This window comes from Paroedura picta, chromosome 3 (genome assembly GCF_049243985.1).
Source record: "Paroedura picta isolate Pp20150507F chromosome 3, Ppicta_v3.0, whole genome shotgun sequence".
Lineage (NCBI taxonomy): Eukaryota > Metazoa > Chordata > Lepidosauria > Squamata > Gekkonidae > Paroedura > Paroedura picta.
Genome location: NC_135371.1, coordinates 64,283,928 through 64,303,903, shown reverse-complemented (window position 1 = coordinate 64,303,903; position 19,976 = coordinate 64,283,928). Strand labels below are relative to the sequence as shown.

Genomic DNA, 19,976 nt, shown 5'->3' with positions numbered 1-19,976 from the left:
ATACATCTCCTGTGTCATGTTTGGTCTTCAGCCCTATAGATAGATATGTCAGGTCTTTAACCTGGAGTTCAGCACTTCTCCTGGTATGTATATTGACATCCCAAGTGAGGAGGAACAGAATTTGGACCTCGAACAATTGATGGGATGGATCCACAGAATTCAGGATGTCCAAGAGGATACTGGAATCTGTTCATCAGCAGCCAGGATGGGATTTCAAGTCCCTGAAGCAAACTCTCTGTCTATTGTTATCTTCCATGTTCATGCTGAGATCACAATCAAGGCCCAGGGATATGACAATACTTTCTTCCAAGTCAATATCTGGATGTTAGTTTGGGCCATGAAACTTGAGGCACATGTCACTATCAGCAATCATCCATACTTGTAAAATGATGAGAGTTAGCAGCTGTGTGATTTGTATTACATCAGGTTAGATTTCCTTTTATATACATAAATATAACAATAAGGCCATATAATACAAGAATATGTTAAAATAAGTTGCTCTATCAAAATCCTGAGCAGAAGCCAGCAACAGAAGTTGTATTCTGCTGGGAGGAATTAATTCCTTATTGCAGGTAACCCTGACTGTTGTAAGAAGAAAGAAACACAGAAGTCTTCTAGGGTGCAGTGCATTGTGTGTCTTTGAAAGCTGCAAACATCTATGGCCCACTACTGCTCGCTTAACAGCACATTGTAGTGACTTCAACATGTGACTCCAGCACTTCCTACAAGAGCTTGGGGTTTTGTAGATTTGCCTGCTTAATGCATTAAGTGTACTAAGTTGACATTTCATTAAAAGGTTCACAATCATGTGTTATGTGAATGTTTCCCCCCACATATAGAGAGGAAACAAATGCTCATTGTAAAGTATGAAGTGTGTACATGTATTTTTGCTTTTCATGGTATACATTAATTTCCTCTAGGCTGGAAAAAAAACTAATGCATAAAGCAGCTGCAAGGAGCCTGGGAATGCATTCAGTGTTGTTCCTTTCCCTTCCGACAGAAATTATCTCTATTTATTGGTGGGCTGAACATACTGATCAAAATTCTGACTGTATGGGACAAGTTGTTCTATTTTAGTGGCATTCTCTTGAGCTGAGGCACTTGGTGTTTGTGATGATGATCTTTACTCTAGATCAGGGGTACCCCAAAAGTGGCTCTGCAGATGTCCATGGACTACAATTCTCATGAGCCCCTGCCAGCATGGACATCTGCAGAGCCATAGTTTGGCCACTTGAGCTCTAGATCAAGCCAAGATTGAGAGCAGGATGGAGTACTTCACAACTCTGGGTGCATAGTTCTTTCTGGAGCTGGCACTCGGACTGGAGACACTGCAGCCAGGCAGGAGGCAGAGCAGAGTCTGCACTTACTTTGTTTATTCCATTGTCAATCCTGTTGAATTCAGATCTATTTGAACTCAGGTCTTCCTCTTCCCCCCTCCCCATTGAAACAGGAAAGTGTTCTGCATGTGGTTACGGTAGTTCAGAAGGGGGGGGGAGTCAAGCCTCTTTCTTTCTTTTCTTGAAGGGGGGGGGGGAAGAGCCAAGCGGGGAGCCTCTTTCTTTTCTTGGAGAGGGGGGGGAGAGGATCAAAGAAGGCAGAGGAGGGAGAAAAAAATCCAAGACCGACAGAAGTTGAGAGAAATTAGGGGCTTTTCCTTTAAGGCAAGCTTGTCACATGAGCAGCTTTGGCCAATCAGAAGTTCTTTACCACGGAGCAAAGCCCAGATTCAAAACAGCCTGCTTTCTCAATTAGATTTTAAAAATATTGAGCATTAAAAGCACTCTAAGATATCGGACTGAGCCTTTTGTGGCGCAGAGTGGTAAGCAGCTGAAAAGCTGTCTGAAAGCTATGCCCATGAGGTTGGGAGTTCGATCCCAGCAGCTGGCTCAAGGTTGACTCAGCCTTCCATCCTTCCGAGGTAGGTAAAATGAGTACCCAGCTTGCTGGGGGTAAAACGGTAATGACTGGGGAAGGCACTGGCAAGGACACCCTGTATTGATTCTGCCATGAAAACGCTGGAGGGCGTCACCCCAAGGGTCAGACATGACTTGGTGCTCGCACAGGGGATACCTTTACCTTTACCTTTAAGATATTGCACAATAAAGGTAGGGATAAATCCTTCTTGCTGCAGAAGGAAAATGTAAATCGCCCAAAATCCAAACGGAAATCACATTCTGTGTAGACGGCAGGGACTGAATCGACCTGGGATTGGAATAAAAGCTCTGTGCAGTTTACATCCAGAAGACCAGGCTCTGGGTATTTATTCCAGGTTGAGCCAGTGTAGAGGCTTCATTCTGCCTTCTAATCACAGGGGCCATAGTTAAACACCCTAGTGCCATCTGCACCTGAAAAAGGATTGCCAAGGGAGGCCTGAGCATGCACAGTCTAGCAGCTCATCAGATTTGCTCCCAGTCTCAGTCTCCTTCAGCCTCTTACATTTGCCTGCAAACCAAAACTTCCACCAGAGCATTTTTGGCTGAAAGCTGGGGGCACTTCAGCCAGTGCTGCGAGGGGCTGCCCTTCACACAGGCAGCAGCTATGATCACAGTAACTGCCGACCACCTATGTCTGTAATTAACTGCTGGGTAAGCATGGGGGAATTAGCACTGCACTGCAGACTCTAATCAGGAGTTTAATCATACAGCCTGCAAACAGCAAGATACACAGTTATTAATCTTTGCACAGCGCAGTAACCTCAATTCCCAATTAATCAGTGGGAGGTAGGCGCAACTCAATATTTACAAGAGGTCTAGTAATTTTCAGAGTTAATGTGATTATAGAGGTATCACTTATAAGGGTCAACTGAGCCTGGATTCTGTTCTTCAGGCCACCCAGAAGCCCCCGTGCTGGTGGGAACATGAGTCCTTGCGCACTACAACAGAAACAGCAAGCGGTAACTGCAGTCTGATTTTGCCCAGCTATTTCTTAAAGCTGATTTACATGCTACACTTACTGTGTGGAAAGAATCCCAGCTCTGTTAATGCAGAACTACAAAGGCTTTTGCCTGACTGCATGGGAATTTGGTGGATCGAAGTCATGCCTGCAGGAAAGAGAAGCCCCTAAGTGACTTGCTCTTGTTGATCTACAGTGGCTTCTCTCAACTCATTTTCTCTAGCAGGTAGAAAGAGGAAGAAAATTAGCTTTGGTGAGATGATTGGCTTTTATGGAGTTTTCACAGAAAACATGATGGAATGAGCTCCCAGAAGAGCTGAGGGCCCTGCAGGAGCTTTTACGGGTCCCCAGACAGAGCTCTTCTGCCAGGTTGAAGCCAGGGCTAAGAAGGTCAGAGGGGGCTCTCCAGACTAGGGTACCTGGATTGTCAGCACCCCCTTAGCTTTCCCCTGAAGTGTGGAGGGAGGCCATGGGATTTAGGGGGTGGGGGTCAGGACTTTGCCTCTTGGTTGGTATTTTAAAGTTTTTAAACTTATATTGTGAGGATTTATTTTATATAACCTGCTGCAAGATGACTTTGCTGATAGCAGCAGGCAATAAATCCAACAACAACAATAACATAGTAATAACTAGAAATTAAGCCCACTGTAAAAATACAGCAGGTGCTAGCGAGGGAGGGAAGGAAGGAAGGAAGGCAGGCAGGCAGGCAGGCAGGCAGGCAGGCAGGCAGGCAGGCGTAGAGAAAGGGAGAGAGAGAAAGAGAGAGAGAGAGAGAGAAGGGGAGGAAGGAGAGTAAGCAATGGGAGAAAGAATGGAAGTAAGAAAGGCAGAAGAGAAATGGATGGATGGGAGGGAGAAAGAGGATTAAGGGGTGGGTAGATGGATGGATAGAAGGAAGAAAGAAAGGAAGTTAGAAAGAAAGGCAGAAAGAGAGAAAGAGAGCAAGCGAGTGGGAGTGAAGTTAGAAAGAAAGGCAGAAAGAGAGAAAGAGAGCAAGCGAGAGGGAGTGCAAGAGGCAGAGAGAGAGAGGCAGGAAGGAGAGAGAGTAATGGAGGGAGGCAGGACGGAAGGAAGGCAGGTGGGTGCCGTGAAAGGGGACGGAGCAGGGGAGAAGGAGGGAGGGAAGGGTCCGCAGTGCGGGTGTGTGTGGAGGAGCTGCGAGGGCTTCCCCCTGGGCTCCAGCCATTCCCCACTGTCTGGGCAACGCGATCGCCGGCTCTTTGAGCTGGCGGCTGCGCTACCTGGGCAGAGGGGAAGGGATTCCCCCTTGCCAGCCATTCCCTGCTGCCTGGGCAGCACGGTCTCCAGTTCTTTGAGCCGGTGCCGGCGCTGGCTGGGTAGCAGAGAAGGGCACTCCCCTGCCATGTATTCCCCCCCCCTTACCAGGCTGGGGCTTGGGGGGCAGGAAAGAAGCAGAAGCTTTGGAGGAAAACAAGCAGAAGCTTCTTTCCTGGCCCCAAAGAAGCTTTCCCAGCCCCAAAGAAAGAAGCTTATTGCCAGCCCCAAAGACCCCCCCTGCCGCCTCTCGGGCAAGGGCCACCACCGACCTGGCTTGTTGGTGGGCCAGTGGCCAATGGCAGCAGTGGGCTGAAGGCGGCCCACAGCAGGGAGTGGGCGGGAGCGGCTTCACACCTCCCAACTTGTCAGATCAGGGCCCGGTGGCCAAGTGACACGCGGAGGGCCCAATCGGCAGGTGCAAAGCCCCTGCCAATTGGGCACCCCGCTTGTCACTCTGGGAGGAAGGGGCCAATGGGTGCCCTTCCCCATCCCGGACAGTTTTATTTGTACCGCTCTGCGGTACAAATTCATAATAATGAATGAATAATTATAATGAATGAATGAACAAGGAGGTGCTTGCACTGCTTCTGGCTTCTCTGTTGTGGCCTGTAGCAATTTTCTTCTACAGCTTCCTCTGCCTCTTCTACTATTCTTGCTGCCCATTGTGTCTGGGTTGGTGGGAATACAGCTGGTGGCAATAGTCATCAGGGCAGGTCTTCTCTTGTGTACCCAAAGGGTATGAGCACTCCAGTCTGGAAAATATTTGTACATATTTCCAAGGAATGAATTTTTTGGGGGGAGGGGTGGGATTGTTGGGAGCAGTTTTAACAGTAGTATTTCTATCTTCTGTCTTTCTATCTTCTATCACTACAAGTTGTTTCCTTTCTTTTTTCCTACCTACCTTAAAGTATTGATTTTTGGGCTGCCATTTATTTCTGATACTCACTGGAGTGGATGAATCTTGGGTGTCTAGTACAGCTAGTAAAGCTTACCCAGGGAGGGCATGCTGGGAAGAAAGGAGTGTATGCTCCCTAGTCTGGTTCAGGAATGTTTGAAAACCTTTTCTTGCAGTCTGCAATCAGGAGGCTGATAATTTACTGAGCTGTTTAGACATGTCTGAACAAATTAATCTCTGACATCTACATGATTATATAAGCTTTCTCCCAGTTGCTCTCCCCCTACCCTTCTGTTGCTACAGTCACTTCCAAGTGTTACAAGTCACATAGGAAAGAAGAAAAACACCTGAGACTTCTGTGTTGAGGGCTGCTGCTTAGGTGTCTCTGTGTGCCTTTGCCCGTGAACCTAACTAATTTCATAAACATTTCTTTGGATTCACTTCCCAATTGATTCTACTGACTGTGCAGGCAATGTATGCATGTGTTCAAAGAGTATGTCCAACTGTGCTCAATCAAATTCCCCACTGTCTGGGCAACTGAGTTATTCTGTGCTTGACAAAAATGGTCCTTTGTATGGCCCAGCCGTGACCCCATTAGATAAATGCCTCTTCCTTGGAAAGTGAGAAGATTTGGCTCTTGCAAGAGCTGAGCAAGTGCAAAAAAAATGGCCCCATGCCGCTATATATAGTTGTTCTGCTTGATGTTTTGAGATGAATTTCAACATAGAACGTTGAGGTGATCCACTCAGGTGTTTCTCTTGTATGTAAGGAAAGGGAGATCAATCAAGATTGTTGTTCATATTGAAATTCTTAGTAAGCCTAGCCTTTCGAATGGACCATGGATTGAATTCTCATTTTTAGGAGAAGCCTGTATAAGAGATACATAGTGGAGTTCTGGGCCTTTTTTAAAGGCCCCTGGATTTAGGATAATGTAACTTTGGTTAGGATCGCACTGTCAGTGTCCTGGGGTGCTTCTAGATGCTCAGCATTCCTTCAGCGTGAGGCAGTTCCATGTGATCAGCCAGCTGATCAGCCTCTTTGAGGGAACTAAAGAGAGTGAGTGCTCAGACCCAGCTGGGTGGCAGCTTAGGCAATGACTCATAGCACAACACATGAGGATCAGTGTGTATTTAAATTTGCCATGGCAACAAATAGTCCACCAGCAGTAATTACATAGATTGTCATGGAGACAGGGCAAAAGAAACAGAATTAGTGGAGAGAGAGAGAGAGAGAGAGAGAGAGAGAGAGAGAGAGCATCCTCAAAATGCTGGTATAGTATCTGCAAGGACAAGAAGATATTTTTGTACCAACAGCCTTGAAGAGCTGCTCTCACACAGATATCTGACCTGCTGCAGTGTCATCTCTATGAGAAAGCCATAAATGCTTATCAACTTTGATGTTGTTCAGAAGGAAAAGGATACATTTAGGCATAGCAGGGGAGCCTGTTGCTGCCCCCCTCCCCAGTTGCACATAGCCATGAAGCTACATCAGGCCTGGTTTAAGGACTTGGGGGCCCTAGCAGAGCACAACTGGTGCTGTTATTTGTGCTGCACAAGTAACAGCGGGGCTCCCTTCCCAGGGATAGTTTGGAACTTTGGAAGCAACTGATACCTTCACTTTTCTGAAAATGTTTACTAGTATTATCCTGAACTCTAAACTTCTTTAGCATAAAAAAGAAAACAACCTATTTTTTAATTTGAGAAGGCTGTAATTCCAGTTCCAGAGCATTAATGTCTCTCCCAGATATAGTTTTACATGTGCCAGCTACTCACTGCAGTTCAGAGGGTGCCCACAGTCCCCCCCCCGCCCCGCTGCCTTCAGCTTTTACCCTTCTGTGGGTATTCCACAGTTGGCAGGGGGTGGGTTGGGTATGGAATTTCCTCCAAGGGTTTTCTTGTGGGGGAGTCTGTTTCTTTGGGAGTGGGTTGCCTTGTAACTTGGCAGGCTGCCTCCACAGCATTACCTGCCCTTTTCTCCTGTTGCGCTTTGTGCCTGTGTGCGTGAAAGTAGTAAAACGAATAGCAAAGAGTTAACTGAAACCTGGGTGTAAACTGCATGGAGCTTTTATTCCAATCCCAGGTCGATTCAGTCCCTGCCATCTACACAGAATGCAATTTCCGTTTTGATTTTGGGTGATTTAAATTTTCCTTCTGCATCAAGAAGGATGGATCCAGAGTGACCCTACCTTTATTGTGCGATATCTTAGAGTGCTTTTAATGCTCAATATTTAAAGGATCGAATTGAGAAAGCAGGCTGTTTTGAATCTGGACTTTGCTCCATGGTAGAGAACCCCTGATTGGCCAAAACTGCTCATGTGACAAGCTTGCCTTAAAGGAGAAGCCCCTAATTTCTCTCAACTTCTGTCGGTCTTGGATTTTTTTCTCCCTCCTCTGCCTTTTTCGATCCTCTCCCCCCCACTCCAAGAAAAGAAAGAGGCTCCCTGCTTGCCTCCTCCCCCCCTTCAAGAAAAGAAAGAGGCTTGGCTCCCCCCCTTCTGAACTACCCTAACTACGTGCAGAACACTTTCCCGTTTCAATGGGGAGAGGGGGGGAGAGGAAGACCTGAGTTCAAAGCGATCTGAATTCAATAGGATTGACAATGGAATAAACAAAGTAAGTACAGACTCTGCCCTGATTCAGAGTGAACTCCACCCCCTGAATTTGTTAATCGGAGTTGGGTTGCAATAAAGTGCTGTGTTCTGCAGCTCCTGTGAGTACATAGATTCATCCCCCCCCCCCATTACCAAAGTGAACCTCTGGGATTCTTCTGGGATCTTAGCTGAAACCAGACTGTCCTGCAGGGCTGAGGGGAAAGGGACAGTGGGTGGTGGGTGGGTGGGAAGACTTCTTGCAAGAGGAAGGCTGCAAAGCCCATCTTCTGTAACATTGCAATGAACAAATAATTTCAAAGTGTTTAATGGGATGGAATCCAAAACCTGCCCCAAATTCGGCCAGCTGACTCACCCACCCTGCCACTGCCGCCTCTTCTCCAGCACAACTATCACTTTCCAACTCCTCCTCTGCAGCTTGACAGTTCAGGCAATGAGGCTCATGCCTCAGGTGAAGTTAGTGGGGCAGAAGAGCACTAGAAGTATGTATGTAAACTCTCTACTTGTGTGTTCTCTGGAAAGCTCTCTGTCACTCAGTTCAGGGGCTTTGCTGACAAGGCAGGGGTGGGGCCCATAGCACGTGCTACTACAGGGATAAACTGGTACTGAGCTACATAGAATGGATACATAGTCTATATGACACTAGTCCTACAACCTTTCCCTCAGATTTGATCATTTTGGAGAAATCTCACCCTTTGCCATAAGGACACCTCAATTTGGTACATCTTTGCTCATGTGTTTTGCTTTGGGTAACTTTGGTATTATGCTTCACTAGGTAAGCAGCAGGCTGGCATTCCCAGTTATAGTGCCAGAGAGTGCACCCTTTAAAACATCTATTTGCTCTAGGGGAACTGATCTCTTTAGTCCGGAGCTATAATTCTAGGGCATTCCCAGTTCCCACCTGGGGACTGGCGTCCCCAATTACAGTACCAGAGAGTTCACCCTTCAAAGCATCCATTTTCTCTTTGGGAACTGATCTCTGTAGTCTGGAGGTGAAATTCTAGGGGGGGCCTCTCCCTGGCGTTTACCCTGACTCTCCCCTCAGTTTGCAGTTTAGGCCGGGCCGTCAGGCTTTTCTTGGCTTGCAGGCATGCCACAGGGTTAGTGGGGGGTGGCGTGGAGGCATGTGCTGGCAGCCTCCATGTCAGGTGGGCAGGAGGGATGTCCTAGCAGCTAGTGTGCCCCAGGGTCCTTAAGAATGGGAAGCAAGCGGTTGGGGTGGTGATGGGGTGGGCATTCCACCTCAGAGAAGACACAGGGTGGCTTCCCTAAGTTCTGTAGGCAGAAGCCACTGCCTCAGGAGGGTGAAGCTTAAAAGCCCCCATGCACCCCAGCAGATCACTCACCTCAAGAGAGGTGTCTGAGGGCCAACAAAGAAGTGGCAAAATTGTGGGAGGACAGTTAGGGGCGGCAGTTCTAATCTGATTGGGCAGCCACTGGGTGAACAGCCAATAAGAGGCATACAGGCATCAGTGATGGACCTGATTGGCCTATAACCCTTAACACCAAATTCCCCACAGGACCCCTTACCCCTTTTATTTAGATGCTCATGGTTACAGATTAGCAATCTTTAACAGCACTTCACTGTTAAAATAAAAGCCTAAGGGGTGGGTGAGTGGGTGGGTGGAAACTCGGTCTGTCCTGTCTGAGGCAGGGCCCAATCGGGATGCGCTTTGCCTCGGACAGGCCATGCCCACTCAGGACTTTGGCCCAATCATTGGGCCATAGTTCTGAAAGGCCTCCCTCCTCCCCTCCCCTGGTTCTTGGGGGGGCCGGGAGGGAGGAGGGAAGCCTCCCCCGTCCCCTCGGCCTTCCCTGTCAATTTAAAATGGCTGCTGCCCCATTTCTTTCTTTCTTTCTTTCTTTCTTTCTTTCTTTCTTTCTTTCTTTCTTTCTTTCTTTCTTTCTTTCTTTCTTTCTTTCTTTCTGCCTGCCTGCCTGCCTGCCTGCCTGCCTGCCTGCCTGCCTGCCTGCCTGCCTGCCTCTCTTTATTTCTGTCATTCTTTCTTTCTGTCTGTCTGTATCCCCTCTCCAATACCCCACTAGCACCCACTGCATTCCTGACTGCAGCGGGCTTTTTTACTAGTAGTTGTATAAATTAGTAGTGGCATTCATGAGCAAGAGCACACATGCAATCTACAATGGCTATGTCTTCATTCCTGTGTTACTTTATACAAAGTCCCAACTCACAGCTCTGCTCCCAACATCTACAGGGTTTCTGAGCAGGGCTCACTGCGTTATTCTCTCAGATAATGAACACTGGCTATCTATCTAATGTGAAGATTATGTGAGGGAAAGAGAAACTCTCTGAGAACATGAATCAAAAGCCTTGGATTCAGGAGAAGAATGTGTTGACTTGGGGGGATAGGGCAAAAGAGCAGGGAGCTACCTGTGTGAGGAAAGACATTTTTGGTGTGTATATATAAATCCCGTATTGAGTCTGCCATGAAAACATTAGAGGGCTTCACCCCAAGGGTCAGACATGACTCGGTGCTTGCACAGGGGATACCTTTACCTTTACCTTTATGTGAAAAATATCATAACTTTTCCCTCATAATTAAAAGATGATAATTTTCTGTAATAACCACACTTTAATATCTATGGCCCTGTTAAACATCTCTTACACATCCACGGGATTCGGTAAATTCCAGGTTATTCTGAGGTCTCGACTCCTTCTCCAAGGGTGGGGATGAATTGAGCTGACTCAGGAAACAAACAAAAAAAATCCCTCTGTGACATCCCTGTGTCATCCACAAGCACTATCACTTTGGCTTTCCTCCTCAGTCAGAAGCAGTGCCGGTGGACAATGAAGGGCCCTTTCTCATTATAGGCCTGACGGTTAATCCACACATTCTGGAAGGAGTTGAGTGAAGCTACAATGGAGCCACCCAGCCAGGCAGAAAAGATTCTGTTGGGGGAAGCCAGGATTCCCACTTTGCCTGTTGGCTCCATCTTTTGAAGTTCCCTTTTAATCCTCTCAGAGAAGCCACGGAGCATAGTGGTACCACCAGCCAGCAGCACATTCGAAAGCAGATCTGCTTGTCTCTCTGGCTTACATTTCTTGATGCTATTCATGGCTTGGACATGAAGCCCCACCTCTGGGAAACCTAGCATGGTAGGATTGAAGAGGACTTCTGTACAGCGAAAGCGTTCATTGCCAATGGAAATGACTTGCCTGTCAGGAAGAGTGTAGTCCATGAGGTATTTCTTCTCATCTGCATTCAGTTCAGACTCATAATCCTCAGGGATATAACAACATTTCTCCTTGATCTGACACACCACATCCATTTCATCATTTTGAAAAGGATTCCCACATTCTCCCATTAACTTGGCTAGATATTCTGTCAGGGCATTGCCTGCTATGTCAAGTCGATAGGTGGCATGAGGCAAGATGTATCCATCATGGACAGGAGCAGTGTAGGATGTCCCATAGCCAGAGCCAATCACCAGCCCACCTGTGCGCCCATAGGAATACACTGACAGAAGGGATTGGTGAGCAACAAACATGGCTGGCACTTCAAAGTTCTCAAAGAGTAGCTCAGCCATTTTCTCTCGATTGGTGGTTGGGGACATGGGAGCATCAGTGACCAAGACAGCTAGTTCTTCAGGGCACACACTGAGCTCTGTATAGAAGACATGGTGCCATAGCATCTCCAGGGCATCCCAATCTGTCACCACACCATGAGTCATTACTACATGTGTACTCACCTCTGTTTTCTTCTGTGGAATGCTCTTTCCAATGTAGTACAAAGGGCTGTCCTTGCTTCTGTACCTGGGCACCCCTACTACACTTGGCACAACAGATCTTGGCTTTTCATCCCCAGCTAGCCCACTCTTGGTGTATCCAGTGCCTGTGTCTATTACAACAGCAGCGTAGTCCTTATACTTCTCTGCTGATCCTGATATGGAGGCTGAGGGATGGCTCCTTGAAGTAGGCTTGTGGCTTGCAGGAGAAGGACCGGGACTCTTTGGTTTCTTAGAGTGGCTCATTGCAAGATGGATCTTTTGTGAGGCTATCCTACTTAGCTCTGACACTGTTGCCAGACTTGGCACCAGTTTGGCAGCCTCCACGTGAAAGAGAGAATCTTTGTATCAGTAAGAAGGCAGGTGTCATGTTACCATGGCAATTGTCCATGACAAAGCCAGAATGCAATTACATCATAACAATGGTAGGCAAGATGGATCTCCTTAGATACATTCTTATTCTATGGAAGATGCAGAAATGAAGCTAAAACGAGTTTGCCTGGTGACACTTTCTTCTTCAAGAGCCTGCATGAGCTCCATGGTATAAACATGCTGTCATCCTTCTTATGCTTATCACCCCAGAACTATATAGGCTGAAGGACAGAATAGAGCTAGTCTGTCTTCACACATGAAGATCATGAGACACAATGAAGATAAGGAACTTGGCCAACCTCACATAGGATTCCATGGCAGATCTTGCTTCTATTAGTTTTTCTCTGTATTCTGACAATAAAAAAGACCTTTGGCTAAGGGTGCAATGCATGCTTTTGGAATGAAAGTCCCACTAAACACAGCTTTCTTATGAGTAAATATATATATAAGGTTGCCCGGTAAGCAGTAGTACACTCCTGTTTCACAGCACAACTCCAGTGTTGGCTACCTCTGGGAAAGCAAACACAAGTCTCTGCAGGGCAAAGAGCACAGAGGCAATGCTACACTCTGGAGTGAACTGTCACTGCTACTTTCATTTGTCTTTCCAGAATCTTCCTTCTGGTATTTGACCAGCTGTACATTTCTCTCTCTTTCCTTACCTGTTTCTCAGATGTATTTAGGACTTGTTGAAATAGATCACCAAAAAGCCTGGTCAGCAGATTATCTGATAAGACTGCTTCCAGATGAAAAATTTGACCTGCCACAGCACTCATTTTGGATCAGGCCAAATTCCTGCTTCCTGACGACATCACATTGGGGCTGGTCCAGTGCTGTCCCATGCCTGGCCTAACCGTTTTTGTCACAGAACTCAACAAGGTGGAAGTCAGGGAAAGGCTGTTTGGAAGGAGAAAAGCTGGACCATCCCCATTTGGGGCCCACCCTCCCCCGAGTGTCACTTCCATCATCCTCCCCTGCATGCAGCTCGGAGGGGTGATCTCTAGTGAGATGCCAGGAAAACCCTGAATTCTGGGCATTCTGATAGTCCTACCTGCCAAATCAGATGTTGATCTTTTGTTGATTATACCTGTGGCAGTAGTTGGAAGCTTTTAGAAGACAGAATAGTGTATGGGTTTCTGTGGTGGAATTTGTGCTGTTTACATGGTTCCATGTATGTATAAGAGGTAATTTGTCTTTGGCCTGGGCATGCTCCTTCCCCTTCGATCTCCCTGTCCCCCTTGGAGACAGGATCTTGTAATTGTCTTAAGGGTATAGTTTCCTGGCTCAGTTCCTCAAGGTACTGGGCAAAGGTTTAGAATAAGAAGAGTCACCAATCAAGAGCAATGCAATTCATTCTCCCTGACTAAAGGAGCTCTTTTTTGCTATCTACAGGGAATTGACTTAAAAAAAAATCTGTGTGGCTAATCTGCCTGCAGATGTGCTTAATTCCTTCTGACTGGCAGAGAAGCAGCACTGTTCTTCCCGCATTCAGTCAGCATTGTCATTAAGGCAACTAATTCCAGTGCTGGAGGGTCGGCCTCAGAGAGACAAACCTAAGCAGGGGAGCCCATTCAAACTGGTGGCAAAGCTGGGGGGCAGCAGTGTGTTCTTTCTATGCCCACCAGCTGAACTTGCTTAGTGTACTATATAGCATTTGGTAGTCAAGGGGAATCCTGCTACATGCCTGATGAACTTTCATCACAGATAGGGGCAAACAGAACATACTACCTGCAATGACCTAAAGACATTGGGATTCAGGACATTTTGTCAGCACTAAATAGGGGTGGAAGGATTTGAACACAATCGCTATCAGTTATGGGAGCCATTGGTCTGGACTGCGCAATGATTTTTTGTCTGTCCTGCAAGCGTCCACTATAGTTTTCTCAGAGAACTTGTTGCATGTTCAGAAGTCTAGGATTATTCAAAGCCAGGACAGTGGAATGACAGCTGTTCTTAAAAGCCATGTCATGTACAGCTGAGATATCCAGCAACTATGCTGTGCTGCATACCAGTTGCATCAGCTTCGTGTAGTGGTTAAGTGTGGCGGCCTCTAATCTCCAAAACTGGGTTTGATTCCCTGGTATTCCTCCACATGCAGCCAGTTGGGTGGCCTTGGGCCAGTCACAGTTCTCTCAGAGCTCTCTCAGTCCCATCTAGTTCATGGGGTGTCTATTGTGGAATGAGGAAGGGAGGGTGATTGTGGGGCTTTCCGCACCGGGATCCTTGTAGCAAATTGTTTGCTGAACGAAAAATCGCCATTTAAAATAGTGCAATTCGTCATTATGCATACCTGACTTTGTAGTGGAATCCAGTTGCGTTTCTATTGTTTCCCACAAGCTTCCGGTCTCAGCAAAAGTCGCTAGAAAGGAAGCGCTATTGCCGAGCTCGTCCCGCCCCTGGCCGTCAAGCAGCCAATGGGCAGCCGTTAGCATGCTCCCAAACAGCCCCTTTCCCTTTAAGAAAGGTTTAAAAAAAAAAACACACACCCATTGCAACGAATATGTGTTGATTCGTTGCAACAGAGAGACCCATCAGCTGGCAGGTGTGTTTGAGCTGTCGTTTCATCGTTGCCACGCTCCCCCCAAGTGAAAAAAAAAATCCCCCCCCCTCACGGGCCCGATTTTCGGCCGAAAACAGTGTAAAAAATAAAGGGAAAATACATCAGCAAACGGGCTTGTCTGTTGTTTGTGCTTAGTGAATAAACAGCTCTGGGGAGGGACTGAAGCCGGGGAAGCCTCTAAACAGGCTTGCTGGTGGGTTGAACTTCGCTCGCTCGGAGAAAAAAAAATGGCGATCACTTCGCCGGAAGATCAGAGGAGAGAGCCAGGGGGAGGGACTTTGTAGAAACCACAACAATGGTAACGCACAGAACTTTCCCGCTAGTGTTGCAGATTGGTTGCAGGAGTGTAGCGCTTTCCGGAGGGTGAATCCACTTTTGGGGATTTCCCTGAAAGCGCTACAAGGAAGCGCTTTTTGCGGATCGGTTTCAGGTGTGTGGCAGATTGTCAACGATGTTGTGCATAATGGCAAATCAGTAGCGTTTTCAATTGGCAACCATTGAGCGATTTTGAAGGTGTGCGAAAAGCCCCTGTAAGTCTCTTTGAGATTCCTTCAGGTAGTAAAAAATAGGGTACATCCCCTCCCCCCAGGTCTTCTTCTTAAAGAGAGGCAATGAAGTGAAAGCTATGAAACATATTGAATCACTGAGGTTCCAAGTTGTTTTCCTTTAGCTTACCAGAGTTCTCTGCTAGTGGCTTGCATTGTGTTTGCCTGTGGCTTCCTTTTAAGCATGCCTAATATTGCAACAGTATAATGAGTGGAAATGGGCTCATGAACCCAAGCAAAGAGCCACAGCAGCAGAAGTAGCAAGGGCCTCTTAGCAGCATTGCCACCAACTCCCAGAACTGTGGTAAGGATGAAAACAAGAAGTTTGGGTTCACTGCAATGTATATTATCATTTTAACGCTAATTTGTTTTATGTGTTTTTGTAGCTGTGCAATCCACCTCGGTGCCAATATGGGTAGAAAATTCAGGTGATAATGCTCTAAAGCAGCAGTCTGTAACCCCCGGTCTGGTGACCGGTCCGTAGATCAGTCGGTAGCGGGCTGCGGCTCCTCCTCGCCCTCCTCCCCAGCTGCTGCCTCGGGGGCTGCCCAGCCACTCTGCCACTGGCTCACCTTTGGTGCTCTCCGGTGGCCGTCATGGCTGGGGCTCCCCCTTGGTGTGGCATTGCTAGCAGTGCCTCCCAGCGGGCGGTGGGAAGTCAGGGGTGCTGGCGGGAAAGCAAGTGGAGCAGGGGCTCAGGCGGCGGCGTCCCTCGGCAAAGACTACTCCCCCCCGCCCCGGGCCTCAGTAAAATTGTCAAGCGTTGACTGGTCTCTGGTAATAAAAAGGTTGGGGACCACTGCTCTAAATAAATAAACATAGAGGAGGGAAGTGCCCATATATAATTTTTGCTAATTTGCAGATGCTTAGTGAAGCTGCAAGGCAATCCCAGCACATTTTTCCTCCTGAACACACCTACACCAAGTTTAGTATTATGGGAAAATACCCTGAATGAGCAACTAGATTCCTGCAGTCTCATGCTCACAGTTTGTCTCCCAGCATATCCACCTGGGGTTTTCATTTGGAAGCACTGCATTCCGTGTGTATTCTGTTACAATTTTATTTTTAATGTACATTGTAATAACTTTTGCCTTTACCGGTTTCCTTTATTACCTTTTAGCATGTAGTCCTCTTATTTTCATAAGAGTAACAGGGGCCTAGATTGCAGCAATTAAATGGAAGACATCAAAAAAGAACACCCAGCATACATTTCCAGTGTGGACAACATATCTAAATTTGGATTTTGGTGTGGTGTGGGAGCCACTGGGTTGCCTTTCCTTTCTGAACTGCCAGGGTAATGTGAAAAGCTGCAGGCCATTTGGGAGAAACTGATTCCCATACTAGAATCACCACGGTTGCTCTTGTTATGGGGAGCAGGTGCAGTGTGAGCTTCCATATGGCTGAGCTTTCTCTTATTAACCAGGTAGCATGGGAAGGAAGGGTACAGCAGTGGCTGTGTTGTTGTCTTGTAGGAATCCAGGCCTGTAAAGATGCAGAAATTGTGGTATAGTTAATTCATGTTGGTTTTTCTAATCTGGCATGCCAGATTAGAAGTCCGCAATCTTAACCACTACACCAAACTGGCTCTCATACACCAAACTGGCTCATATTCAGGTAGCCTGTTCTGCAAAATGCCATTCCCTAAGAAAAGGAGCCCTACCACTGAGGCCCCTGAATATGAGCTTGATGCCCTGTTGACAGTACCAGTTATCTGGGAAAAGAAATATAAGAGAAGCAGAACGAGTGGTGTTCTTTTGTTTTTTTGCCAGTGCCTTTATTTTTAAAAGCGGGGTTTCTTTGATTAATTATTTTTATTACGAGTGACACAATGGCACAGGGTATAATAATAATCAATAAGATTTTTAAATAACTTACACATTTTATTCATAATAATATTTTTAATAATCTGACAGTCCCCTTGAAATCTAAGGAGGTGAATTCTGTCAACCTCATTTACCTTCTCAGTCTGCATAATTCAAAGACAAATGTAAGACTGAATCTAGAATTTCTTGCCTAAGATCTGAATCTGGCATATAGGAAAATGGAATTGAGATGATAAAAGTCTTAAGTTTAGAAATTCCTATATTGCTGCAGGTGGCTGATGAGGGCCTATCAAAGTTTTGCATGCTCTCCTTGAAGTTTTTATATACTTCCGTGACACAGGGCTTGGGTAGACGGCAGCCCAGGCCTCTCAGGTGGGAGGACACATGGAGAGAAGCAGGCAAAACCACTACTGTGACATGTGAGCTCTAGTGGTCACACCACAGGCAGGGTGTGGACAGATACACATGGTGTGGTAAAGAATGGGTGATAGCCTTGGCAGCTCTTGAGGAGAGGGTGTGCCTTTAGGATTAAGGGGAGCTTGGCAGGGTAGTGCCAGGAGGTATGGGGAGAATTCACATGGTTGGGAGAGCCTTAGCAACAGTGATCAGCCATATCCCGAGGTGGGTAAGTGAGGGCAGTCTTGTGTAGTGGTTAAGAGCAGCAGTCTCTAATCGGGAGGACTGGGCTTGATTCTATGTGAAGCCTGCTGAGTGACTTTGAGCTTGTTATAGTCCTTTCAGAACTCTCTCAGCCTCACTTACCTCACAAAGTGGCTGTTGTGAGGAGAGGAAGGGAAGGTAATTGTAAACAGCTTTGATATTCCTTAAGGTAGAGAAAAGTGGGGTACAAAAACAACTCTTCTTCAGGGAGGTCTGCAGGTCAGGAGGGGCAAAGACAACCATCACCTCGTGGCACTGGGATGGTGAAGGTATTGTGTATGTGGGTCTGCCAAGGTCTGAGGCAGGATCCAAGCAGACATGTAACTGACCACTCAGTTTAAACCAATCCGTACTAATCTAGCCAATCAGTTTACACCAATAAATGCTTATATGGCCAATAGCAGGTACAGGCAAGGAGACCTATTATCTGCTTTGTGCATATAAGGTGGGGTTTTCTGAAGGGTTTCTCATTCTTATTGTCTCCTGCTACGACATGTACACACTGCTGAAATTACTAATAAAGATCTGTTCATTTGCCCAGTAGCCTGGGGTTCTTCCTACGAACCCACATGTTTTACAAAAGGTATCCCCAAACTACAATAAAAGAGTTACTTCAAAGCCTTCAGTGTCTGTGGTCTTTCTGCTAGTACAGACATGGAAGCAAGGCCTCTGACCAGGTGTACTATTGGTCCTCCAAGTGCCCTTGGAACCTACAGCCCCCTCTGCTAGTATAAAGCTGGCATGGAAGTCAGAAGCCTGGACATGTTCTCAGGCCTCAAAGTGCATGGTTTCTATTTTACAAAAGGGCATTCAATGTGCCATCTGCAGCCTGAAAAAGATACATTGACCATTTCTCCATGCAGGGGTAAAACGCGAGTGGCTTCCTGCTTGCAAACTCGGGATGGTAAATCTTGGGGAGGCCCCTCTCATGTTTTCCCTCTACCCCACTGAAGCTTTTTGCTTCCTGATGAGGCTGCAAGGGAAAGCAAAACAAACTTCTCCCTCTGCTCCTTGGCTTGTCAATCATAGCAAGCCACCAATCACAGCACAGCAGTTCTCTCATGGACTGAAACTTTCTCTCCCGCCCCCTGACTCCCAAAATTAATTTTTTTTAAAAAAGGCACTTCCGCATTGCTATGCAGTAATGCCAGAACACAGATGAATTTTTGATAAAAATCAACACTGCCGTGTTGCTATGGAGAAACACCAGAATGATACAGCATTCCCCTCTCCCTTTTGGGATTTGTCTTCTTGTGCACTTTATTTCTGTCTGGGTGGATTTCTGAGACACTGAATATGGTCCCTGGAGCCCAAAAATTTGTGTTAATGGTTGGCTTAAAAACAGAACGCTCAGACCCCTGTATGATCGGGATCACCCTCCCCCGTTTCCCAGTTTTGGCGATTCCCCACATCTCGATTTAAAAATGGCCCAAACTTGACTCAGCTACTGGACAGCCTCAGGATGCAGGCGATGTCATGTGGAAGGGGCTCTAAAAGCCACCAACATTTGAAGGCTGTCCAGGAACAGATTCCTTGGGCAGAAATGGTCATTATATTCTACCGCAATAAATCTCTACCACCTCATATCTATCTCCTTCTGCTGCATAAAACTGACATATTAGTTAAATAGCTCAGCATAATTTACAGAAGTGCCTTTCTTCTTATTCAAGAAATGAACAAACCCTTGTCTTTTACTTTTGGTAAGTACAGCAAGTATGAACAGAATGGAGGAGGTTCACATCTTGCAGCCTTGTCCCACCAACCTCCTTATTGTCATCCAGAGAGGTTCTATCTGTGGAAGTGTGACTAGACTGATACAGGAAGGTATAGACTAGGAGGAGATGTAAAAATGCCTTCACAAAAAAGAATAATAGTGAGATGGCCTCTTAAGCTGCTGTACAAGCATTCTTCTCTGTCACAGAGCAAGTCAATCTGCCATCCCCATTAGTCCCCAGTGAGGACTATGAAAGAAATTTGTCTACACCTCTACCCATGTTCTCATTACTTGTTGCTATAGGTATTCTATGGAGTAATGGGAAATGCTCCATGCCAATTTTGTCTTGTGCAATTGGACTGCCTAGAAAGAGAGTAATGGGTCAATGGGAATCAAAGCAGCTGTTAGATGCTGTCTTCTACTATATAACTCAATATAAAGCTCAAGGAGCTGTCATCTGTTCTGTACTACCAGGTTCTGGTGAGAGTCCTCCTTTAAAATGAAATGTATTTCTGCCTGCCTGCCTGCGCCTCTCTCTCTCTCTCTCTCTCTCTCTCTCTCTCTCTCTCTCTCTCTCTCTCTCTCTCTCTCTCTCTCTCATAGCCTTCACTGTGATGTCTCAGGGCGGTGTACATAGAACAGAGAAATGAGAACATATATTAAACATCTGCAAGAAACAAGAAGTAGAATGGTCATAGATAATCAATATATAGCATATAACAAAGAATGGTATAACATATGAGTAGGACATATTGGGTGTTGGTGTTACAGTTTCCTGACAATTGGGTTGATTATGGGGTACTCATTGTTGGCCTTATCCAAAATTCTGGCAGATGAGCTCTATTTTGCAGGCCCTACGGAACTGTTTGAGTTCTGATAGGGCCGTCA

General features: G+C 46.5%; 1 protein-coding gene across 1 annotated transcript; it reads right to left on the bottom strand.

Moving 5' to 3' along the window:
• Positions 1–10,244: 10,244 nt before the first annotated feature.
• On the bottom strand, positions 10,245–11,779 carry LOC143832139 (actin, cytoplasmic-like). Its single transcript, XM_077326040.1, has one exon. It carries the CDS (start codon positions 11,661–11,663, stop codon positions 10,458–10,460), a length of 1,206 nt encoding a protein of 401 aa, XP_077182155.1. The 5' UTR covers positions 11,664–11,779; the 3' UTR covers positions 10,245–10,457.
• Positions 11,780–19,976: the final 8,197 nt, after the last annotated feature.